Consider the following 27,145-nt stretch of genomic DNA (forward strand, 5'->3'; position numbering starts at 1 on the left):
GTGTGTGTGTGTGTGTGTGTGTGTGTGTGTGTGTGTGTGTGTGTGTGTGTGTGTGTGTGTGTAATTCACTTAGAGCGTGTGTGAAACAGCAGGACGCTGCGTCTGCCCTTCACTGGCTATGAGTGACAGGCCTGGCTGTGCTGTATACTGCGGTGGCTGGGTTTGAAGGAGAGAGAGGGTGGAGAGGAAGAGGGGTGAGATGAGAGAGAGATCAGGTAGAGGGGGAGGAGAGAGCGAGAGATGGAGGAACAAAGAGATAGAAAGGGAAGAGAGGGATAGAAAAATAATAAAACAGGGTTCTGTGCTCCTCCTGTCTGTACCACAGTTATTGATCTTTAATGGGACATATTCATAATACCTCTGTGGGTTTTGATTCCTCTTTTTCAGTATGTTATTTTAGTGTTACACTTGCATGCTTCAGGTTTACACCGACTACTGTGTCAGTATAATGGACTGTTGTGAGTTTGGCTGCTCTCTCGAGGGCTTTGTGATAAGTCCATCAGCCTGACTGACTGTGTATGTTTACTGTCAGTCTGAACCTCTGTCCACCTCTGTCTGTATAACTCTACAGCTGTCTGTCTGTCTATTCGTATGTCTGTCTGTGTCCATCTGTGTGATGGTGTGTGACGTCGTCTATTTGTGATGTCATATGTGCGTGAGGTCATATTGATTTGAACTCGCGTCCGTTGACACTGTGGAAGAAATCAGGATCAGCCTTGTGATTGGTCAGTGGGTCTTCCTGTGAAGCATTGTGATTGGTTTATTTACCTGGCATGTAGAACTCCTATTTAATGACTGGAGTAGAGTAGTCTAGCTTTAAAAAAAATATATATATATAATGTATATTGAAAAGAATTGTAAAAAGTGAAAGACTGTCTAATTATTTAGATTCTGGATGAGTCCCAAATGGCACCCTATTCCGATAGGGCCCTGGTCAAAGGTAGTTGGCCCTGGTCAAAAGTAGTGCACTATGTAGGGAATAGGATGCTATTTGGGACATGTCCACTTTGTTTGACTGAAAATAATGCATGTGTGTATCACAGGAGGCTGGTGGCACCTTACTTGGGGAGGACGGGCTCATGGTAATGACTGGAGCGGAATAGGTGGAATGGTATCAGATACATCAAACACATGGTTTCCAGGTATTTGATGCCAAACCATTTGCTCTGCTCCAGCCATTATTATGAGCCGTTCTGCCCTCTGCAGCCTCCACTGGTGTGTATGAATGGCTGTGTGCATGAGTGTTCCGATGATGAGTGAGTGACAGCTGCTCAAGCACCTCTTGTCCATTAAAGAGAGTCTGCTTAACCTTTCTCCTCCAATAATATCCCCTGATGCATGTCCCGAGCACCCACCCCCTTTCTCTGTATTCTACTCCAAATGTATGACTGTTATTTTCTGTCGCGATATATTCCCTGATGTACTGATTTGTATTTTGATTATTATTACGATTATTACGACTACTATTATCAAATATTATAGCTTTGAGATTACAGTTGCCGTTAGCAATAATATAACACATATGATGAAAATATATTTGATATTTAAATGCATTGACATTTATTGTGTGATGATGATGATGGATGGATATTATTACCATTAACAATGAAAGGGAGGCTATACCTGGATAAATCAATGTGTGTGTGTGTGTGTGTGTGTGTGTGTGTGTGTGTGTGTGTGTGTGTGTGTGTGTGTGTGTGTGTGTGTGTGTGTGTGTGACATCTTTTGATTTGAATTGTTCTATTTATTTATTTATCTTATGTTCTATTTATTTTTCTCTTATTTATTTATTTATCTTTTGTTATATACATTTTTTTTCAATCCAACAGTATTACTACAGTATACTAGTACATAGAGTATAGTATAATGGTATACACAGTATAGACAGTATACTAGTACTACTAGATTATTACTACAGTATACTAGTATATAGATTATGACCCTGGCCATGACCCCACTCTCCGAGGGTGTCTCAGGGGTAGTTGGGAATGCAAAAAACACATTTCCAACTAGAACAACTATAAGCACCGACCAAATTATTATTATGTTTATACAGTATACTATTTACTTTATATAGTATATACAGTATACTATTTACTTTATATAGTATATACAGTATACTAGTACTACTACTACTCCTGCATCCTCATTTGTTATGGTCACTAGTACTTTAAATAATACATTAGAATGGCTTTTGTAGAAGTATGTATTCATGAATGCTAGCTTGTTGTTTGTGAAATTGCAACAAAATAAAGACACCTTGCTGCTTACCAGTCATACTGAGTATCTCTCTTTCTCCTCTCTTACCAGTCATACTGAGTATCTCTCTTTCTCCTCTCTTACCAGTCATACTGAGTATCTCTCTCTCTCCTCTCTTACCAGTCATACTGAGTATCTCTCTCTCTCCTCTCTTACCAGTCATACTGAGTATCTCTCTTTCTCCTCTCTTACCAGTCATACTGAGTATCTCTCTTTCTCCTCTCTTACCAGTCATACTGAGTATCTCTCTCTCTCCTCTCTTACCAGTCATACTGAGTATCTCTCTTTCTCCTCTCTTACCAGTCATACTGAGTATCTCTCTCTCTCCTCTCTTACCAGTCATACTGAGTATCTCTCTTTCTCCTCTCTTACCAGTCATACTGAGTATCTCTCTCTCTCCTCTCTTACCAGTCATACTGAGTATCTCTCTTTCTCCTCTCTTACCAGTCATACTGAGTATCTCTCTCTCTCCTCTCTTACCAGTCATACTGAGTATCTCTCTTTCTCCTCTCTTACCAGTCATACTGAGTATCTCTCTCTCTCCTCTCTTACCAGTCATACTGAGTATCTCTCTCTCTCCTCTCTTACCAGTCATACTGAGTATCACTTTTTCTCCTCTCTTACCAGTCATACTGAGTATTTCTCTTTCTCGCTCTCGCCTCTCTCTTTCCTTACTCTCTCTCGGTCTCTCTCTCCTCTCTTACCAGTCATACAGAATAATATCATTATGTTATAGTATATTACATCTCTTTTCTCCATCTCTCTCAGGTTTGTACTGCTGAAGCATTACAGATTGTGTGATAGAAAGGTAAGGGGCCTCCCGAGTGGCGCAGCGGTCTAAGACACTGCATCGCAGCGCTTGAGGCCGGGATGTCCTTGTCCCATCACGCTCTAGCGACTCCTTGTGGCAGGCCGACTTCGGTCGCACGCTGACTTCGATCACCAGTTGTGTGAATATATATATATATATGTGTAAAGGTAATTTACGATTGAGCCGACATATGTATTCAGACCCCTTGACTTTTTCCACATTTTGTTAAGTTACAGCCTGTGTGCTTAGGGTTGTTGTCCTGTTGGAAGGTTACCCTCCGCCCCAGTCTGAGGTACTGAGCACTCTGGAGAAGGTTTTCATCAGGGATCTCTCTGTACATTGCTCTGTTCATCGTTCGCTCGATCCTGACTAGTCTCGCAGTCCCTGCTGCCGAATAACATCCCCACAGCATGATGCTGCCACCACCATGCTTCACAGTAGAGATGGTGCCAGGTTTCCTCCAGACGTGACGCTTGGCAGTCAGGCCAAAGAGTTCAATCTTGGTTTCACCAGAGAATCTTGTTTCTCATGGTCTGAGAGTCTAAGTGCCTTTTTGCAACTCCAAGGGGGCTTTTATGTGCCTTTTACTAAGGAGTGGATTCCGTCTGGCCACTACCCTGAAGGCCTGACATGCACTGTCACCTGTGGGACCTTATATAGACAGGTATGTGCTTTTTTTTTTTTTGTGGTGTGGATCAGCTTAATATTGCGGAAAGAATGTTGCTTCCAATGTAATTGTCTGCATCATTTCCAATCCCCCATATTTTTTGGGTAAATATATATATCCATTCACGTATGCATACATATACACATATATACATACACATACCTACATAGACATACATACTTTTTTTAAAGAGTATACCTTTATTATTATTCCCCGCAAACCCTACCACCGATCCCCCAATTGGAGTAAACGGATAAACATTTCTGTTTTTACCTTCAATTTATACATCTTATACACATTTTATAGACACAGTCTACTTTATAATAGTTCTCTCTTGTTTGTTCTTAGTCCTTCCTCTATTTCTGTTGTCCATCCAGTTTGATTTCCACTTGTAACTGTGCTATTTCACAATAGCTCCGCACCTATACACATTTCACAGATCCCGTATGCCCTACATTGTTTATCTTGTTATTAGTCCCACCCTTCAGCTCCACTCAACCTTTCCCATCTATCTTCCAACATCATCCATTTCGGATTTTTATTTGCCATATATTTTTCAACTGTGCTGTGATGCTTCACAAAAGATTTGAATCTTCCTATTCCCATAGCTTCCACGGATTGTAAATTAAAAATAAATATTTTTGCTAAAATAATTATTATATTATTGATTGATTGACTATGGCTTTTCAAATCCCCCAGTATTGCTATCTGTAGCATTAGTTCTACGCAAATGTTGCAATTCTTCAACCATTCCTGGACCTGTGACCAAAAACGAGCTACATGCGGACAATACCAAAATAAATGGTCTAATGACTCTGCCTCCTCATAGCAGAATCTACAGAGCTGGGAAGATTGTATCCCCCATATATATAACATTCTATTAGTTGCAAGAATTTTGTACAATAATTTAAATTGAAAAATTCGAAGTTTTGAATCCGGCGTTGTTTTGCGTATCAATTCATAAACCATGTGCCATGGAATGGGTACATCGAAAATCTCTTCCCAAATATTTTGCAATTTATATGGCACAGCTGTAAGTTTTTTGGTCCTTAAATGAAATTGGTATATGTTTTTATTTATCACACTTTTCTTTAACCATTTATGTTCTTTAATATAAGGCCGACATACAAGTTCCTTACTTTTATCCCCTTCCACCTGCCTCTTCCATTTTTGTGGTAATGCTGCAATTAATTGGTTGTAATTTTGGGTAGAGCAGACATTTCCATATGTCTGTGTTAGCTGCATGTGTGACATTACTCCACCAGTCCTATTTATGATATCATTCACAAAAATTATACCTTTTTTAAACATTTCTTCGATAAAGACAGTTTTTTTATCAATTACTATATTTGAATTTAACCACAAGATTTGTTGTACTATTTGTTCCGTCCTTTCAGGTGGATTAAACTGAAATTGCAACCAACTTTCTAAGGCTTGTTTAAAAAATAAAGATATTTTGGAGATTATTTCCTTTTCAAGCAACCGAAAGTGAGCAGGTGTAATCTGAATAAAGGGAAAAAGGCACTTCTTGAACATAGGATGAGACATTCATACCAATCTACTAGAGAACCAGTTTGGATTTAAGTATAACTTTTGTATGACTGATGCCTTTAGTGAGAGGTCTAATGCTTTAATATTTAATAATTTCTGCCCTCCGAATTCATATTCGTTATATAAATAGGCCCTTTTAATTTTATCTGGCTTGCCGTTCCAAATAAAATTGAATATTTTTTGTTCATATAATTTAAAAATCAGGTCACTAGGTGTAGGCAAAACCATAAGCAAATAGGTAAACTGTGATATGATTAAAGAGTTAATCAGGGTGATTTTCCCACAAATAGACAGGTATTTTCCTTTCCATGGTAGCAAGATCTTATCTATTTTTGCTAACTTTCTATAAAAATTTATTGGAGTGAGATCATTTCTTTCTTTTGGGATTTGTATACCGAGTATGTCCACATCACCGTCAGACCATTTAATTGGTAAACTACATGGCAATGTAAAATGTGTATTTTTTAGTGATCCAATACTTAATATGGTACATTTATCATAATTTGGTTTTAATCCAGAGAGGATAGCAAATGTATCTAGATCCTCTAAGAGGCCGTGGAGAGATTCTAGTTGTGGTTTTAAAAGAAAACATGAATCATCAGCGTACAATGACACCTTAGTTTTTAGGCCCTGGATTTCTAATCCCTTAATATTAATGTTTGATCTAATTTTAACAGCTAACATTTCGATGGCAATAATAAATAGATATGCCGATAGTGGACAACCTTGTTTTACTCCTCTAGATAGTTTAAAACTTTCTGAGATGTAGCCATTATTTACTATTTTACACCTAGGGTTACTATACATAATTTTTACCCATTTTATAAGAGATTCCCCAAAATTGAAATATTCTAGGCATTTATATATAAACTCCAGTCGTACTTTATCAAAAGCCTTTTCAAAATCAGCTATGAAAACCAGGCCTGGTGTCCCCGATATTTCATAGTGTTCTATTGTTTCCAGTACTTGCCTTATATTATCTCCAATGTATCGTCCATGTAAAAAACCTGTCTGATTAGGATGAATAATATCTGACAAAACTTTTTTTATTCTATGCGCCAAGCATTTTGCTAGGATTTTTGCATCACAACACTGAAGTGTAAGAGGTCTCCAATTTTTTAAATGGACTGGATCTTTATATATACCACTTGGGTCCTGTTTCAGTAATAATGATATCACACCTTCTTGTTGCGTGTCTGATAATCTATCATTTATATAGGAGTGGTTAAAACAAGCTAATAATGGTCCTTTGAGTATATCAAAAAAATGTTTGTATACTTCCACTGGTATGCCATCCAGGTATGTGCTTTTACAAATCATGTACAATCAATTGAATGTACCACAGGTAAACTCCAAGTTGAAGAAACATCTCAACGATTATCAATGGAAACAGGATGCACAAGAGTTTAATTTTGAGTCTCATAACAAATGGTCTGAATACTTATGTAAATATGGTGTTTTTGTTTTTTCACTTTTTTATTATAGGGTATTGTGTGTAGATTGATGAGGGGAAAAAATATTGAATCCACTTTAGAATAAGGCTGTAATGTAAAAACGTGGGAAAAGGTCAAGGAGTCTGAATTCTTTCCGAATGTACTGTATATACAATACCAGTCAAAAGTTTGGACACACCTACTCATTCAAGATGTTTTCTTTATTTTTACAATTTTCTACATTGTAGAATAATACTGAAGACATCTAAACTATTAAATAACACATATGGAATCATGTAGTAACCAAAAAAGTGTTACATCAAAAAATATTTTATATTTGAGATTCTTCAAAGTAGCCATCCTTTTCATCTGGAATGCTTTTCCACAGTCATGAAAAAGTTCCCACATATGCTGAGCACTTGTTGACTGCTTTTCCTTCACTGTGCGGTCCAACTCATCCCAAACCATCTCAATTGGTTTGAGTTCGTGTAGCTGTGTAGGCCAGGTCATCTGATGCAGCACTCCATCACTCTCCTTCTTAGTCAAATGGTCCTGCTTGGCCATTTGGTTAGCTGTTCAGGAGTCTTATGGCTTGGGGGTAGAAGCTGTTTAGAAGCCTCTTGGACCTAGACTTGGCGCTCTGGTACTGCTTGCCATGCGGTAGCAGAGAGAACAGTCTATGACTAGGGTGGCTGGGGTCTTTGACACCGCCTGGTATAGAGCTCCTGGATGGCAGGAAGCTTGGACCTGGTGATGTACTGGACCGTACGCACTACCCTCTGTGGCGCCTTGCATCGGAGGCCGAACAGTTGCCGTATCGGGCAGTGATGCAACCCGTCAGGATGCTCTCAATGGTGCAGCTGTAAAACCTTTTGAGGATCTGAGGACCCATGCCAAATCTTTTCAGTCTCCTGAGGGGGAATAGATTTTGTCATGCCCTCTTCACGACTGTCTTGGTGTGCTTGGACCATGTTAGTTTGTTGGTGATGTGGACACCAAGGAACTTGAAGCTCTCAATCCGCTCCAGTACAGCCCCGTTGATGAGAATGGGGGCGTGCTCGGTCCTCCTTTTCCTGTAGTCCACAATCATCTCCTTTGTCTTGATCACATTGAGGGAGAGGTTGTTGTCCTTGCACCACACGGTCAGGTCTCTTATAGGCTGTCTCATTGTTGTCGGTGATCAGGCCTACCACTGTTGTGTCATCAGCAAACTTAATGATGGTGTCTGGCCATGCAGTCATGAGTGAACAGGGAGTACAGGAGGGGACTGAGGACGCACCCCTGAGGGACCCCCGTGTTGAGGATCAGCGTGGTGGATGTGTTGTTACCTACCCTTACCACCTGGGGGCGGCCCGTCAGGAAGTCCAGGATCCAGTTGCAGAGGGAGCGATTTATGAGGTGTCTCATTTATGTTTCAATGTTACTTGCCTCGAAACGAGCATACAAGTTAATTAGCTCGTCTGGTAGGTTCTTGTCACTGGGCAGCTCTCGGCTGTGCTTCCCTTTTGTAGTCTGTAATGGTTTGCAAGCCCTGCCACATCCGACCAGCGTCAGAGCCGGTGTAGTACGATTCGTTCTTCTTCCTGTATTGACGCTTTGCCTGTTTAATGGTTTGTCGGAGGGCATAGCGGGATTTCTTGTCAGCTTCCGGGTTAGAGTCCCGCTCCTTGAAAGTGGCAGCTCTACCCTTTAGCTCAGTGCGAATGTTGCCTGTTATCCATGGCTTCTGGTTGGGGTATTTACGTACAGTCACTGTGGAGACGACATCCTCGATGCACTTATTGATAAAGCCAGTGACTGATGTGGTGTACTCCTCAATGCCATCGGAAGAATCCCAGAACATATTCCAGTCTGTGCTAGCAAAACAGACCTGTAGTTTAGCATCTGCTTCATCTGACCACTTTTTTTATGGACCGAGTCACTGGTGGTCTTTGCTTAAATTTTTGCTTGTAAGCAGGAATCAGGAGGATAGAGTTATGGTCAGATTTGCCAAATGGAGGGTGAGGGAGAGCTTTGTACGTGTCTCTGTGTGTGGAGTAAAGGTGGTCTAGAATTTATTCCCTCTGGTTGCACATTTAACATGCTGATAGAAATTAGGTAAAACTGATTTAAGTTTCCCTACATTAAAGTCGCCTGCCACTAGGAGCGCCGGCTCTGCATGAGCGTTTTCCTGTTTGCTTGTGGCGGAATACAGCTCATTGAGTGTGGTTTTAGTGCCAGCCTCGGTCTGTGGTGGTATGTAGATAGCTATGAAAAATACAAATGAAAACTCTCTAGGTAGATAGTGTGGTCTACAGCTTATCATGAGATACTCTTAGATATCATGCACAAGCTGTTGTTTACATAAACGCATAGGCCCCCGCCCCATGTCTTACCAGAGGCTGCTGTTCTGTCCTGACGATAGTGTATAACCCAGCTGTATGTTCTTAAATGTCATCGTTCAGCCACGACTCGGTGAAACACAAGATATTATAGTTTTTAATCTACCGTTGGTAGGATATACGTGCTTTCAATTCGTCCCATTTATTTTCCAGTGATTGAACGTTAGCTAGCAGAACGAAAGGCATGGGCAGATTAGCCACTCGTCGCCTGATCCTCACAAGGCATCCGATCTCTTTCTGCGAAACCTACATTTCCTTTTCCAGCGAATCACGGGGATCTGGGCCTGGTCGGGCGTCAGTAGTATATCCCTCACATCCGACTGAAAAATAACTGGACGAGGTGAGTTCTGATGTCCAGAAGCTCTTTTCGGTCATAAGAGACGGTAGCAGCAACATTATACACAAAACAAGTTACGTACACCACGAAAAGACAAACAAAATAGGGCCTCCCGGGTGGCGCAGTGGTCCGTGGGGCGACGCACAATTGGCATAGCGTCGTCCGGGGTAGGGAGGGTTTGACCGGTAGGGATATCCTTGTCTCATCGCGCTCCAGCGACTCCTGTGGCGGGCCGGGCGCAGTGCGCGCCAACCAAGGGGGGCCAGGTACACGGTGTTTCCTCCGACACATTGGTGCGGCTGGCTTCCGGGTTGGAGGCGCGCTGTGTTAAGAAGCAGTACGGCTGGTTGGGTTGTGCTTCGGAGGACGCATGGCTTTCGACCTTCGTCTCTCCCGTGCCCGTACGGGAGTTGTAGCGATGAGACAAGGTAGTAATTACTAGCGATTGGATACCACGAAAATTGGGGAGATAAATGGGATAAAATTTATAAAAAAATAAATAAAAAAAAGACAAACAAAATAGCATGGTTGGTTAAGAGCCGACAAGATCACTGATAGTTTCATCAGCAAAGCACCTCCACACCATCATACCTCCTCTTCCATGCTTCATGGTATGGAGATGCTTCACACCTATGGAGATCATACCTTCACCTACTCTGCGTCTCACAAAGACACAGCGGTTGGAACCAAAATCTCAAATTTGGACTCATCAGACCAAAGGACAGATATCCATCGGTCTAATGGTGTCCTTTAGTAGTGGTTTCTTTGCAGCAATTAGACCATGAAGGCCTGATTCACGCAGTCTCCTCTGAACAGTTGATGTTGATGTCTGTTACTTGAACTCTGTGAAACATTTAATTGGGCGGCAATTTCTGAGGTGCAGTTAACTCTAATGAACTTGTCCTCTGCAGCAGAGGTAACTCTGGTTCTTCCTTTCCTGTGGCGGTCCTCATGAGAGCCAGTTTCATAATAGCGCTTGATGGTTTTTGCGACTGCACTTGAAGAAACTTTAAAAGTTCTTGAAATTTTCTGGATTGACTGACCTTCATGTCTCAAAATAATGATGGACTGTTGTTTCTCTTTGCTTAAATGATCTGTTCTTGACATTTTATGGACTTGGTCTTTTACCAAATAGGGCTATCTTCTGTATACCACCCCTACCTTGTCACAACACTACTGTTTGGCTCAAACGCATTAAGTAGGAAATTAATTCCACAAATTAACTTTTAACAATGCACACATGTTAATTGAAATGCATTCCAGGTGACTACCTCATGAAGCTAGTTAAGAGAATGCCAAGAATGTGCAAAGCTGTCATCAAGGGTGGCTATAAAATATATTTTGATTTGTTTAACACTTTTTTGGTTACTACATGATTCTATATGTGTTTTTTCATAGTTTTGATGTCTTCACTATTATTCTACAATGTAGAAATAGTAAAAAATAAAGGAAAGTCTGGAATGAGTAGGTGTGTCCAAACTTTGGACTGGTACTGTATGTATTCACTCTGACTCCGACATTGCTCATCCTAATATTTCTATGCATCTTAATTGCATTATTTTACTTTTAGATTAGTGTATTGTTAGGTATCACTGCACTGTTGGAGCTAGGAACACAAGCATTTCTCTACACCTGCAATAACATCTGCTAAATAAACCCAGCAAAAAAAGAAATGTCCTCTTTTCAGGACCCTGTCTTTCAAAGATAATTCGTAAAAATCCAAATAACTTCACAGATCTTCATTGTAAAGGGTTTAAACACTGTTTCCCATGCTTGTTCAATAAACCATAAACAATTAATGAACATGCACCTGTGGAACGGTCGTTAAGACACTAACAGCTTATAGACGGTAGGCAATTAAGGTCACAGTTATGAAAACTTAGGACACTAAAGAGGCCTTTCTACTGACTCTGAAAAACACCAAAAGAAATATGCCCAGGGTGCCTGCTCATCTGCGTGAACGTGCCTTAGGCATGCTGCAAGGAGGCATGAGGACTACAGATGTGGCAAGGGCAATAAATAGCTATGTCCGTACTGTGAGACACCTAAGACAGCGCTACAGGGAGACAAGACGGATAGCTGATCATCCTCGCAGTGGAAGACCATGTGTAACAACACCTGCACAGGATCGGTACATTCGAACATCACACCTGCGGGACAGGTACAGGATGGCAACAACAACTGCCCGAGTTACACCAGGAATGCACAATCCCTCCATCAGTGCTCAGACTGTCCGCAATAGGCTGAGAGAGGCTGGACTGAGGGCTTGTAGGCCTGTTGTAAGGCAGGTCCTCATCAGACATCACCGGCAACAACGTCGCCTATGAGCACAAACCCACCGTCGCTGGACCAGACAGGACTGGCAAAAAGTGCTCTTCACTGACGAGTCTTGGTTTTGTCTCCCCAGGGGTGATGGTCGGATTCGCGTTTATCGTCGAAGGAATGAGCGTTACACCGAGGCCTGTACTCTGGAGCGGGATCGATTTGGAGGTGGAGGGTTCGTCATGGTCTGGGGCGGTGTGTCACAGCATCATCGGACTGAGCATGTTGTCATTGCAGGCAATCTCAACGCTGTGCGTTACAGGGAAGACATCCTCCTCCGTCATGTGGTACTCTTCCTGCAGGCTCATCCTGACATGACCCTCCAGCATGACAATACCACCAGCCATACTGCTTGTTCTGTGCGTGATTTCCTGCAAGACAGGAATGTCAGTGTTCTGCCATGGCCAGCGAAGAGCCCGGATCTCAATCCCATTGAGCACATCTGGGACCTGTTGGATCAGAAGGTGAGGGCTAGGGCCATTCCCCCCAGAAATGTCCGGAAACTTGCAGGTGCCTTGGTTGAAGAGTGGGGTAACATCTCACAGCAGGACTGGCAAAACTGGTGCAGTCCATGAGGAGGAGATGCACTGCAATACTTAATGCAGCTGGTGGCCACACCAGATACTGACTGTTACTTTTGATTTTGACCTCCCCTTTGTTCAGGGACATATTATTCCATTTCTGTTAGTCACATGTCTGTGGAACTTGTTCAGTTTATGTCTCAGTTGTTGAATCTTGTTATGTTCATATAAATATTTACACATGTTAAGTTTGCTGAAAATAAACGCAGTTGACAGTGAGAGGACATTTCTTTTTTTGCTGAGTTTATGTGTATATGACTAATAAAATTGTATTTGATTTTAGTCTCTCTGACCTGTGATACAGAGTCATTTTATATTAACTCTCATATTGAATCTTTCATCTATTTACATCGGATAATTTGTGAGGAAAATGTCACAACAAACAGACTGAAAACCAAAATCATATTACCTACAGTCTATACAACCCAGTATACTGTATATCTTTACTGTGGAAGGTCCATTTTTGCTAAAAGCAAATCGTGGCTCTCAAGTGGTGCAGCGGTCTAAGGCACTACATCTCAGTGCTAGAGGTGTCACTAGAGACCCTGGTTCGATTCCAGGCTGTATTACAACCAGTGTTGATTGGGAGTCCCATAGGGTGATGCACAACTAGCCCAGCGTCGTCTGGGGTAGGCTGTCATTGTACATAAAGAGTTTGTTCTTAACTGACTTGCCTGGTTAAATATAAATTTAAAGTATTGCTGAGTCTCCCAAAATCATAAGCTTCAGACAACTGTGCTATTTTTTTATTCAATGTTTATTTAACTAGGCAAGTCAGAACAAATTCTTACTTACAATGCCAGCCTACCCAGGTGACGCTGGGCCAATTGTACACCACCCTATGCGACTCCCAATCATGACCGGATGATATTCAGCTTGGATTCGAACCAGGGACTGTAGTGACGCATCTTGCACTGAGATGCAGTGCCAACGCCACTCAGGAGCCTGACTGCACTGTACTGTAGGCCACTTGTACAAGTATTCATTTCCCCTCTGACTGCAGTATATCCTAAGTACATGTACAAGACAAAATACATTTTTAACACATTTAACCTCTTCCAGTTTCTAATAAATTACAATCTATCAATTTTACATGTTTCGTAAAGGAGGTTGTAGTGTCTTAGTTCGGCCACAAGACGGCAGTGTAAGCTCAGAAATAGAGGATTACGTGAGGAATCACCCTTAAGGCCTAAAACTGGGCGTCACTATGTGTGTTCCTGTCTTGTCACACACATACACGCACGCACACACACCAGTCATCGTAAATCATCTCCACTACGATGACATAATGACATTTAACTAATCCCTTGGTTTTAGTGGGATTTAAATCAAATCATTAATATAGATAATAGATTACATGTAAATAAATCAGCCCCATGTGGAAGAATTCAAATTGTGGCGAGAATCCCAATAGACCTAAACTTCTACATATAAATGAAACTGCATTAGAATCACAAAATTATTCACTTTCAGAATATATTTAATCGATGTATTTTGACCTTACATCGACTAAGATAAACAGAGTAAGGTATTTACACCCTATTGCATAACCTGCCTACTGCCATGATCATTTCAACATCGAATTATTAGTGTGCATATATTATCAACTTGTAAGGATTGCTGGCGTGTGACTTCTTGCCCAAATACTAATGGTACAAAAGGGAATAGCCTACGAAGTTACTAAACAAAGTTTACGAACAATTGTCTGAGTTCTCCTTGCTGTCATCTCCCTGTCAATCAGAATTTAAAGTCACCCAATCAAATGTACTTTCTTCAATCATTTGAATGTCAGTAGTCCACTAAAAACGGTGAAATTGGACACCTAGCCTTTTTTCGTTACTTCTTCAGCCTGTCATTTCTCTCCACCCTCATCTCTCTTGCTCCCTGTGTGTCCTTGCCGAAAAGCCGTGAAATTCCTGAAGGTTTACGCTTTTGTTTTTATTCTTTTGGCGCACAAATTAGTGGATTTTCTTGGCTACTAAAAACCGTTATAACTTTTAGGCTACTAACGTAACTCCGCCACTTGTAAAAAACGATCATTTCAATCATAGCCGCGGAACACACGTTGGATAGTCTTGCAGTTCAACGCCCTACTCCGGTTAAAGTGAGCAAGAAATTCAGAATTAAGGAACCGGGGAATGAAAATAAGGTTGGAAAGTAAGGAGGGAGAGAAGGAAGGAGAATAAAGGGAAACTAGGAAGATTTTTTGCTCAAGGAAGAGATAGAAAGTTATGTGGGCACAATCATCGTCTCCCCCGGTTTGACAGGTCAAGAAGTTTCTACTGGGGGAATTTGGTAAGTGATTCTGATAGTCAGTGATCGATTGTGTAACCCAATAGCTAACTAAACAATATACTTATGTCCTACTTCTATCGATACGTGGCATGTGTCACTTCTCGTTTTCTCTAGGCTTCCCCTAGACCTACACACTCACTTACTGTAGCTGTTCTAGTATTTCAGTCTTGTAAACACTTTTCCTTGATATAACTTGATTTAATTTAATTATATGATTATGCAGTCTTGCACTGTACACACTTCAAATCAAGTGTTATTGGTCACATACACATATTTAGCAGATGTTATTGCAGGGTGTAGCGAAATGCTTGTGTTCCTAGCTCCAACAGTGCAGTGATACCTAACAATACACTAATCTAAAAGTAAAATAATGTAATTAAGAAATATTAGGACGAACAATGTCAGAGTCCGTAGTAGACATATAAATGTATACACTGAAAAAAAGAAACGCAACATTGAACGATTTTACAATTCATAGAAGGAAATCAGTCAATTGAAATGAATTCATTAGGCCCTAATCTATGGATTTCACATGACTGGGCAGGGGTATAGCCATGGGTGGGCTTGTAGCATCATACCCAAGACCCGAGGCTGTAATCGCTGCCAAAAATGCTTCAACAAAGTACTGAGTAAAGGGTCTGAATACTTATGTAAATGTGATATTTCCGTTTGAATTTTTTTCAATAAATTTGCTAAAATTTATCAAAACCTGTTTTGCTTCATCATTATGGAGTATTGTGTGTAGAGTGAGGGGGGGAACAATTTAATCAATTTTAGAATAAGGCTGTAACATAACAAAATGTGGAAAAAGTCAAGGGGTCTGAATAATTCCCGAATGCACTATATATATATATATATATATATACACACACACTACCGTTCAAACGTTTGGGGTCACTTAGAAATGTCCTTGTTTTTGAAAGAAAAGCACATTTTTGGTCCATTAAAATAACATCAAATTGATCAGAAATACAGTGTAGACATTGTTAATGTTGTGAATTACTATTGTAGCTAGAAACGGCAGATTTCTAATGGAATATCTACATAGGCGTACAGAGGCCCATTATCAGCAACCATCACTCCTGTGTTCCAATGGCACGTTGTGTTAGCTAATCCAAGTTTGTCATTTTAAAAGGCTAATTGATCATTAGAAAACCCTTTTGCAATTATGTTAGCACAGCTGGAAACTGTTGTATTGATTAAAGAAGCAATAAAACGGGCCTTCTTTAGACTAGTTGAGTATCTGGAGCATCAGAATTTGTGGGTTTGATTACAGGCTCAAAATGGCCAGAAACAAAGTACGTTCTTCTGAAACTCGTCAATTTATTCTTGTTCTGTGAAATGAAGGCTATTCATGCGAGAAATTGCCAAGAAACTGAAGATCTGGTACAACACTGTGTACCACTCCCTTCACAGAACAGCGCAAACTGGCTCTAACCAGAGTAGAAAGAGGAGTGGGAGGCCCCAGTGCACAACACTGTGTACTACTCCCTTCACAGAACAGCGCAAACTGGCTCTAACCAGAATAGAAAGAGGAGTGGGAGGCCCCAGTGCACAACACTGTGTACCACTCCCTTCACAGAACAGAGCAAACTGGCTCTAACCAGAATAGAAAGAGGAGTGGGAGGCCCCAGTGCACAACACTGTGTACCACTCCCTTCACAGAACAGAGCAAACTGTCTCTAACCAGAATAGAAAGAGGAGTGGGAGGCCCCAGTGCACAACACTGTGTACCACTCCCTTCACAGAACAGAGCAAACTGTCTCTAACCAGAATAGAAAGAGGAGTGGGAGGCCCCAGTACACAACACTGTGTACCACTCCCTTCACAGAACAGAGCAAACTGTCTCTAACCAGAATAGAAAGAGGAGTGGGAGGCCCCAGTACACAACTGAACAAGAGGACAAGTACATTACAGTGTCTAGTTTGAGAAACAGACGCCTCACAAGTCCTCAACTGGCAGCTTCATTAAATAGTACCCGCAAAACACCAGTCTCAACGTCAACAGTGAAGAGGCAACTCCGGGATGCTGGCCTTCTAGGCAGAGTTCCTCTGTCCAGTGTCGGTGTTCTTTAGCCCATCTTAATCGTTTCTTTTTATTGGCCAGTCTGAGATGTGGCTTTTTCTTTGCAACTCTGCCCTAGAAGGCCAGCATCCCGGAGTCGCATCTTCACTGTTGACGTTGAGACTGGTGTTTAGTACTTTAAAGTATTTTTACTTAAGTACTTTACACTACTGCTGTTGCCACATAATAGACACTGTTAACATAGTATCATTATTACATTGGAACTCTTGATATTAGTTTTCCAAGGATTCAGTATGTTCCATGTCCATTTTCCATGTCAATGTTCCATGTCCATTTTCCATGGGCTCCCGAGTGGTGCAGCGGTCTAAGGCACTGCATCTCAGTGCTCAAGATGTCACTACATACCCTGGTTTGATTCCAGGCTGTATTGCAACCAGCCGTGATTGGGAGTCCCATAGGGCGGCGCACAATTGGCCCAGCATCGTCCGGGTTAGGGTTTGGCCGGGGTAGGTCGTCATTATAAATAAGAATTTGTTCTTAACTGACTTGCCTAGTTAAAGGTTCAATAAAATATTTTTAAAAACAAACGTATCTTGACTCCTCTGTTGTCACTAACTTCAAGTCATCCTAAAATATGTTCCTTTGAATAATGTTTATAGCTTCTTCAAAGTAAAATTGTCTCCTTGCATATCATAATTTTGAAGTAGCAGGCCTAACATCAAGCAGTGTAATATAGTTGTTATAACAGTAGGTTAATATATTTATTTATAACCTGTTTATAAAGTATTAATAAACAACTATTTAGTCTTTCTGTTATACCAACAGAACCACACCCTCCTCCCCAGAGCAGTGTGAAATCTACCCACCCTGGAACTCTCTCCTACTGACACAAGAGATGGAGGGAGTAAAGGAGAGAGAGAGGGAGTGGGGAGAGGAGAAAGAGAGCGACGAAACGGAGGAAGAGGAGAAAGAGAGCGACGAGGCTGAAGAGGAGGAGGATGAAGATGCAGAGGGAGCAGCGTTGTTGTGGCAGGAGGGCTCGTACGGAGAGGATGACCTGGGCCTACCCATAATGCACTGGGAGGCGCTGAGCCTGCACATCGCCGAGCTAGAGAAACAGGAAGAGGAAAAGAGAGAGAAGACGAAGGTGTGTGTGTGTATGTGTGTCAGGGGTTACAGTTGAATGCTGTCTGTTATTTATGGATGGGGCAGGTGTTTTTGGACAGGGAGAGGAGATGGGGACATAGAGAGCAGAGGGGGATGAGGTGGGAGAAGGTAAGGGTCAGGGTTTGAATACTGTCAGTTACTTATGGATGGGGACAGGTGATGCAGTTTAGGCCTGTGATCTGTTTGTTGGAGGGAAGTGTGCTATGTGTATCAGTGAAGCTGTGTTACAAACAAATGTTTCCATGAATGGAATTTCATTAAGTCAAGTGCTCTGTTCAGTGGCTAGTTTTGCATTGAAAGCAGTGATGTAGTTCAACATAAAATAACATGGGTAAACGCTGGTCACAGTGAATAAAGTACCGCTCCCTTTACTTTTAAAGTATGTTTCTGAAATAGAAAATAGGTGACTCAACACTCACTCAAAATAAAAAAGGTGCTGAAACAGCGTTTACGTGAGTTAACCCTACACTACATCTCTGGTTGAACGATACTACATACACAATAGTTAGTAACTAAAGTTAGGTTTTACATAGAAGGGATACTCTCCATATCTTGCGTTTCCTAAATCTGATTCATCTCCAGTCTTCCAGTGTCCTGGAACGAGGGAAGATGCTGTCCATGAGCCGGCCAGGAGAGAGAGATCGAGGGAAGAGTAAAGAGAGCTGGGAGGACGAAGGAGAGGCGGAGGACTGCGATAGCCGCGTGACAGCCCTGACCGCTCGGTACGAAGCATGACGCTGTCTACGAAACATAATGTTATGATAGTGTTGTTAAACAGTATAGTAAAAGTCCAGTACCCAGCCAGATAGTAATGCAGCAACCCTGGCATTGATAAACATGTCTTTAAATAGTTTTTTTTACAATGGTTGAATGAATAAACTAAAACGACATCTAGACCGATGAATAAACTAAAACTATATCTTTACCAATGAATAAACTAAAACTATATCTAGACCGATGAATAAACTAAAACGACATCTAGACCGATGAATAAACTAAAACGACATCTTTACCGATGAATAAACTAAAACGACATCTAGACCGATGAATAAACTAAAACGACATCTAGACCGATGAATAAACTAAAACGACATCTAGACCGATGAATAAACTAAAACGACATCTTTACCGATGAATAAACTAAAACGACATCTAGACCGATGAATAAACTAAAACGACATCTTTACCGATGAATAAACTAAAACGACATCTTTACCGATGAATAAACTAAAACGACATCTAGACCGATGAATAAACTAAAACTATGTCACACTGGTATAAAGGATTTTGGAGACAGGCGGAGGAATACGCAATAAGGGTTTTTAAAACACCCGAAACAAACACGTATACAAAAACACTGGGCTGTACCCAAACAGAAGAGGAGGGTAAACCTTGTTGAACGACACGGGACAATACCTGTTATACACAATATATATAAAGCACGCAGTATAACCACTGCACCACTGCATAGGTACTCACACCACCAATGAACATGGGAACAATAACCGACAAGGACAGAGGGAGCAGAGGGCACATATATAACATACTAATCAGGGGAAATGGGAACCAGGTGTGTGTTATCAGACAAGACAGTCCAGGGTTGATGATAATGGAACCAGGTGTGTGTTATCAGACAAGACAGTCCAGGGTTGATGATAATGGAACCAGGTGTGTGTTATCAGACAAGACAGTCCGGGGTTGATGATAATGGAACCAGGTGTGTGTTATCAGACAAGACAGTCCGGGGTTGATGATAATGGAACCAGGTGTGTGTTATCAGACAAGACAGTCCGGGGTTGATGATAATGGAACCAGGTGTGTGTTATCAGACAAGACAGTCCGGGGTTGATGATAATGGAACCAGGTGTGTGTTATCAGACAAGACAGTCCGGGGTTGATGATAATGGAACCAGGTGTGTGTTATCAGACAAGACAGTCCGGGGTTGATGATAATGGAACCAGGTGTGTGTTATCAGACAAGACAGTCCGGGGTTGATGATAATGGAACCAGGTGTGTGTTATCAGACAAGACAGTCCGGGGTTGATGATAATGGAACCAGGTGTGTGTTATCAGACAAGACAGTCCGGGGTTGATGATAATGGAACCAGGTGTGTGTGTAATTAGACAAGACATTCCGGGGTTGATGATAATGGAACCAGGTGTGTGTAATTAGACAAGACAGTCCGGGGTTGATGATAATGAATCCCGTTCAGTGAAGCCTAGAAAGCTAGTGACGTAGACCTCCGGAACTGGTAAACAGAATGAGCAGCAGTACCGGGGGGATCCGTGACAAATAAACTAAACTACATCTAGACAGATTTAATAAACTAAAACTACATCTGGACAGATTTAATAAACTAAAACTACATCTGGACAGATTTAATAAACTAAAACTACAGTCTAGACCGATGAATAAACTAAAACTACATCTAGACCGATTACTAAAATTAAACTACAGTCTAGACTGATTCTTGCCAACAAGGTTTGTGAGTTTGCGTCTCACCTTTGACCTTTACGCTTCTCCCTCCGTTTCATCACACAAGTGGGATTTGTTTATGATTCTAACACCAACAAAAAAATGGTTCGTCCTCCTCAGTCTTTCAAATCAGATGAACCTCCAGCTGTGCTTCATCAATGACAGCGGGAGCGAAGAAGAGGAGGAGGATTCTGGGGTAACTATTTGCACAAAGGTAAGTACACACTCAAAAGGTAAGGTCAGTCATAGGTAGAGTGCTACAACTCATATCAATCAGAAAGAAAATAGTTTTATTTTATTCCAGATCTTGATCTTAAAGCCCTGTCACCATATTGTTTTGGCCACTACAGAACTCCAAAATGGCGGTAAAGAATGGTTCCAACGGTTCCAGCGTGCAAGTGTCCCAGCAGCCCCAGTCCCTGGCTGCAACCAAAAGCAAATCCTCAGGCTTCAAGGCTGCGCTGAGTGCACTCAAAAACAAGCTGAGAACAGAACAGAAACGGAAGGTGAGAGAGAGTATAGGTTTAAGCAATATGGTGCTTGCTTTCCCTTGCCTTCTGATACAACCCTTGGCATCTACTGGAGTGGTTAGGAAGGAGGGACTAAGGGCTGATCATCGTACTGTCCTCGAGGCCCACAGTGTTTGGTTCTTCAGTTTTATCCTCAGTTATCTTATATTCTGCCCTTCACCATGTGCCCTGTGTCTCAGGGTCTAACCAGTTATTCTGCCCTTCACCATGTCCCCTGTGTCTCAGGGTCTAACCAGTTATTCTGCCCTTCACCATGTTCCCTGTGTCTCAGGGTCTAACCAGTTATTCTGTCCTTCACCATGTTCCCTGTGTCTCAGGGTCTAACCAGTTATTCTGCCCTTCACCATGTTCCCTGTGTCTCAGGGTCTAACCAGTTATTCTGCCCTTCACTCTGTCCCCTGTGTCTCAGGGTCTAACCAGTTATTCTGCCCTTCACCATGTCCCCTGTGTCTCAGGGTCTAACCAGTTATTCTGCCCTTCACCATGTGCCCTGTGTCTCAGGGTCTAACCAGTTATTCTGCCCTTCACTCTGTCCCCTGTGTCTCAGGGTCTAACCAGTTATTCTGCCCTTCACCATGTCCCCTGTGTCTCAGGGTCTAACCAGTTATTCTGCCCTTCACCATGTGCCCTGTGTCTCAGGGTCTAACCAGTTATTCTGTCCTTCACCATGTGCCCTGTGTCTCAGGGTCTAACTAGTTATTCTGCCCTTCACCATGTTCCCTCTGTCTCAGGGTCTAACCAGTTATTCTGTCCTTCACCATGTCCCCTGTGTCTCAGGGTCTAACCAGTTATTCTGCCCTTCACTCTGTCCCCTGTGTCTCAGGGTCTAACCAGTTATTCTGTCCTTCACCATGTTCCCTGTGTCTCAGGGTCTAACTAGTTATTCTGCCCTTCACCATGTCCCCTGTGTCTCAGGGTCTAACCAGTTATTCTGTCCTTCACCATGTTCCCTGTGTCTCAGGGTCTAACTAGTTATTCTGCCCTTCACCATGTCCCCTGTGTCTCAGGGTCTAACCAGTTATTCTGCCCTTCACTCTGTCCCCTGTGTCTCAGAGCGTAGCGTGTGATGATCCACTGTGGAAGAATAGAAAGCGAGACCATAGTGACCTGCAGGCCACCAGTCTCAAAGAACTCAACACTCACAGAAACTCTCTTAATAAGGCAATACAAGGTGAGGGTCACTCAGCTAATACACTTGATATACTTTGATATTAGATATAGGCTACATTATATTTAATAGATGCAGTATATTTCACCTTTTTCATTAAGTTATACCAACCTCATTATTTTACCTTAATTTCACCTTTATCAAATGATCTGTTAAACACTGCATTTGACCTTACATTTTGTGTGCGTGTGTGTGTGCGTGTGTGTGTGTGTGTGTGTGTGTGTGTGTGTGTGTGTGTGTGTGTGTGTGTGTGTGTGTGTGTGTGTGTGTGTGTGTGTGTGTGTGTGTGTGTGTGTGTGTGTCATCAGACCTGAGCACTGAGCTGGTGGTTCACCTCCAGGCTCGAGACCAGCTGAGGATGGAACAGGACGCCATGCTGCTGGAGGTACAGGATATGACATCACTCTGACCCAGTCCCAGGCAAAGATGGGGGACAGTTTGTGCCGCGGATTTCGTACTAGAAATTCCTCTCCAGGTTTCTATCTCTATGAGAAGGCCCATCACTATAGAATCCTTCTAATCATTCTAATTCTATGGTGAGTCGTCATCACATAAAATGGAATCCTGGTGTCGGTGATGTCACAATTAATCGATGACGGATTAGACACCGCTTCTTCAAACGAAAGGATGAGTCAAATCACTGTGAAGAGACTGCATCACTCCTAAAGACTGTTAAATTGAATTGCACAGCGTTTTCTTTTTCTTTTTATACCCAGTGAGCAAAACTGGTTGAAATGACATCATTACACCCAGTTTTACATTCATTATGACATCACGTCAACCAGTTTTGTTTGCCCTCTGTGTCATTTTTGTTTGTGGGAAATTAAATGTGTAGTTTTGGACTGTTAATGTTTTAGTGTTTTAGGGGGAAATAACTGGAATATTATAAGGGATTAATAAATTACCATTGCTTCCCATCGATTGATCTTGCTCTAATGTCATTGTCATCCAAGTGTTGAAATGTAATGGTTGTTTGCTAGCTCATTATTCGAACTATGCGTCATATAACACCAAATAAAGTTGATTCTGATTGCATAATAATCATCTAATCACTAGGCTACCGGGGCGGCAGGTAGACTATTGGTTAGAGTGTAGGGGTGGCAGATAGACTAGTGGTTAGAGTGTAGGGGCGGCAGGTAGACTAGTGGTTAGAGTGTAGGGCGGCAGGTAGACTAGTGGTTAGAGTGTAGGGCGGCAGGTAGACTAGTGGTTAGAGTGTAGGGGCGGCAGGTAGACTAGTGGTTAGAGCGTAGGGCCAGTAACTGAAAGGTTGCTAGATCGAATTCCCAAGCTGACAAGGTAAAAATCTGTCATTTTGCCCCTGAACAAGGCAGTTAACCCACTGTTCCTAGGCCATCATTGTAAATAATAATTTGTTCTTAACTGACTTGCCTTGTTAAATAAAATAATAATAATGAGTGTTATGACGTAGAGTTCAAACAAAGTGTTACCGATTAGTTTTTATTCTTGTTGTTTGGACACGTTTAATTGTTTGTTTAGATGAACGTTGTCGGTAAACATTTCGTTGTGTTCAGTTCTGTCTCCTGCATGTTTTAATGTATGATGATCATCAAAGGAGTCACAGAAAGGGACATTACTAAAACCAAACAGGAGAACAAAGTAGCGTGAGCACAGCTCAACTCAATGACTTGGGGCTGTTGATTATATCAGCCTGCATACATGGTGGTTGTAATGACAACAACATCTACCGATCAGCCGACCGACAAGGTTCCTGTTTGGGACTGTTGGCATAATACAGTTCTGTGAGGGAGTAACACATACACACACACACAGATAAACACACACACACACACACTCACATAGATATACACACACACACACACACATAGATATACACACAAACACACACACACACTCACATAGATATACACACACACACACATACACACACACATAGATATACACACAAACACACACACACACACTCACATAGATATACACACACACACATAGATACACATACTCACATAGATATATACACACACACACATAGATATACACACGAACACACACACACTCACATAGATATACACACACACATAGATGTACACACAGACATAGATATACACACAAACACACACACACTCACATAGATATATACACACACACACACACACATAGATATACACACACACACTCACATAGATATACACAAACACACACACACAGAGATATACACAAACACACATACACACACATAGATATATACACACACACACACATAGATATACACACTCACATAGATATACACACACACACACAGATATACACAAACACACACACACATAGATATACACACTCACATAGATATACACAAACACACACACACACAGATATACACAAACACACATACACACACATAGATAGATATACACATACACACATAGATATACACACACATGCATAGATATGCACACACATACTGTGATATACACACAGGGAGCGTTGGGATTGTGTGCTGGTTTACACGTCATCACAGGAGTGAGTTTGATATCACTTCCTTTTGACGTTCTATTCTACAATCATTTTGTATTGAATTAACAGGTTGTCAGTCATACATACATATGTAGCTGTGCTAGTGCTATTTTGCATGTAGCTGTATCTGTAGATTAATTAAATAAGTAGCTATTTGCGTAATGTATTTAGCACGGATGTAAATTATTTACATTGCCTGGTTGTTGTGAGGTGTGCGTGTGCGTGTGTGTAATTTGCCCTAGTCAGAGTTTGCCTTAACCAAATGTCTAGATCAGCAAAATAGAAGGAAGGGGTAGGGACAGGAGACAGGAGGGAGGGAGGAAGGGACAGTGACAGTATGTAACAGATATAACAGATATATAGCAAAAGGGTGAATACATATGCACCACTATTCAGTTTTTTAAAAAATATATATTTTTTTGAAATATATTTTTTTCACTTCACCAATTTGAACTATTTTGTGTATGTCCATTACATGAAATCCAAATAAAAATCCATTTAAATTACAGGTTGCAATGCAAGAAAATAGGAAAAATTCCAAGGGGGTGAATACTTTTGCAAGGCACTGTACATTCTAGAATATATATATCTATATACAGTTGAAGTCGGAAGTATACATACACTTAGGTTGGAGTCATTAAAACTCGTTTTTCAACCACTCCACAAATTTCTTGTTTACAAACTATAGTTTTGGCAAGTCGGTTAGGACATCTACTTTGTCATGACACAAGTAATTTTTCCAACAATTGTTTACAGACAGATTATTTCACTTATAATTCCTTGTATCACAATTCCAGTGGGTCAGAAGTTTACATACACTAAGTTGACTGTATCTTTAAACAGCTTGGAAAATTCCCGAAAATTATGTCATAGCTTTAGAAGCTTCTGATAGGCTAACTGACATCATTTGAGTCAATTGGAGGTGTACCTGTGGATGTATTTCAAGGCCTATCTTCAAACTCAGTTTCTCTTTGCTTGACATCATGGGAATATCAAAATCAGGCAAGACCTCAGAAATGTTTTTGTAGACCTCCACAAGTCTTGTTCATCCTTGGGAGCAATTTCCAAATGCCTGAAGGTACCACGTTCATCTGTACAAACAATAGTACGCAAGTATAAACACCATGGGACCACGCAGCCGTCATACCGCTCAGGAAGGAGACGCGTTCTGTCTCTTAGAGATGAACGTACTTTGGTGCGAAAAGTGCAAATCAATCCCAGAACAACAGCAAAGGACCTTGTGAAGATGCTGGAGGAAACAGGTACAAAAGTATCTATATCCACAGTAAAACGAGTCCTATATCGACATGACCTGAAAGGCTACTCAGCAAGGAAGAAGCCACTGCTCCAAAACCGCCATAAAAAAGCCAGACTACGGTTTGCAACTGCACATGGGGACAAAGATAAGTACTTTTTGGAGAAATGTCCTCTGGTCTGATGAAACAAAAATAGAACCGTTATGTTTGGAGAAAAATGGGGGAAGCTTGCAAGCCGAAGAACACCATCCCAACCGTGAAGCACGGGGGTGGCGGCATCATATTGTGGGGGGGCTTTGAGGCAGGAGGGCCTGGTGCACTTCACAAAATAGATGGCATCATGAGGAAGGAAGATTATGTGGATATATTGAAGCAGCATCTCAAGACAACAATCAGGAAGTTAAAGCTTGGTCGCAAATGGGTCTTCCAAATGGACAATGATCCCAAGCATACTTCCAAGGTTGTGTCAAAATGGCTTAAGGACAACAAAGTCAAGGTATTGGAGAGGCCATCACAAAGCCCTGACCTCAATCCTATAGAAAATTTGTGCGCAGAACTGAAAAAGCGTGTGCGGGAAAGGAGGCCTACAAACCTGACTCAGTTACACCAGCTCTGTCAGGAGGAATGACAATGCTACCAAATATTAATTGAGCATATGTAAACTTCTGACCCACTGGGAATGTGATGAAAAAAATAAAAGCTGAAATAAATCATTCTCTCTACTATTATTCTGACATTTCACAATCTTAAAATAAAGTGGTGATCCTAACTGACCAAGACAGGGCATTTTTACTAGGATTAAATGTCAGGAATTGTGAAAAACTGAGTTTAAATGTATATGTAAACTTCCGACTTCAACTGTATATATATATATATATATATATATATATATATATATTTTTTTTTTTTTTACTTCCGACTTCACTGTATATATATATATATATATATATATAAAACACACATGTTTTTTTTTCATAATACTTTATTTTAGCAGGAAAGATATTACAGTTCATATATACTTGACTGAACATGGAATGGGGTTATACATTCTAGAATATATATTTTTTTTTTACAGTTCATACATATCAGAAAACTTCAATGCTGGGTAGAGAGCAGCCAAAGACATGTCACATATTTATAACAAGAAATTAAAAACATTTAAAAACAATGATCTAATTATCTACGTTCTACAATCTAGAGACCATAGTGATGTCACAAGCACTTGTCAGGAACTATGGATAATGGGACCTACTCTACTCTGTCCTTCCGTTTGCGCAAATGAAGGTGAGGTGAGACTGGTGGACCGTAAAGACCTAGCTAAGGGTGTTGTTGCTTTTAGTTCTGAGCTCTGGGTAAATGATCAAGCTGTCATTTTGGTTGTGTAAGTAC

The 27,145-nt window shown here is 41.2% G+C and overlaps 1 protein-coding gene across 1 annotated transcript; it reads left to right on the forward strand.

The window, feature by feature from the left end:
• The first annotated feature begins 14,107 nt into the window (after positions 1-14,107).
• LOC129835488 (schwannomin-interacting protein 1-like) lies at positions 14,108-22,925 on the forward strand. Its single transcript, XM_055901127.1, has 7 exons — positions 14,108-14,637; positions 17,488-17,809; positions 18,412-18,551; positions 20,427-20,520; positions 20,657-20,812; positions 21,890-22,007; positions 22,313-22,925. Exons 2-7 carry the CDS (start codon positions 17,558-17,560, stop codon positions 22,411-22,413), a joined length of 861 nt encoding a protein of 286 aa, XP_055757102.1. The 5' UTR covers positions 14,108-14,637; positions 17,488-17,557; the 3' UTR covers positions 22,414-22,925.
• Positions 22,926-27,145: the final 4,220 nt, after the last annotated feature.

This window comes from Salvelinus fontinalis, chromosome 36 (genome assembly GCF_029448725.1).
Source record: "Salvelinus fontinalis isolate EN_2023a chromosome 36, ASM2944872v1, whole genome shotgun sequence".
In the NCBI taxonomy this organism is placed as follows: Eukaryota; Metazoa; Chordata; class Actinopteri; order Salmoniformes; family Salmonidae; genus Salvelinus; species Salvelinus fontinalis.

Bases quoted from the DNA above. Each gene is read 5' to 3' on its own strand.
- LOC129835488 (XM_055901127.1), top strand. From the start codon at position 17,558: ATGGAGGGAGTAAAGGAGAGAGAGAGGGAGTGGGGAGAGGAGAAAGAG. The intron at 17,810-18,411 runs GTGTGTGTGTGT...ATTCATCTCCAG, and splicing joins AAAAGAGAGAGAAGACGAAG to TCTTCCAGTGTCCTGGAACG. The intron at 20,521-20,656 runs GTAAGTACACAC...TGGCCACTACAG, and splicing joins GGGTAACTATTTGCACAAAG to AACTCCAAAATGGCGGTAAA.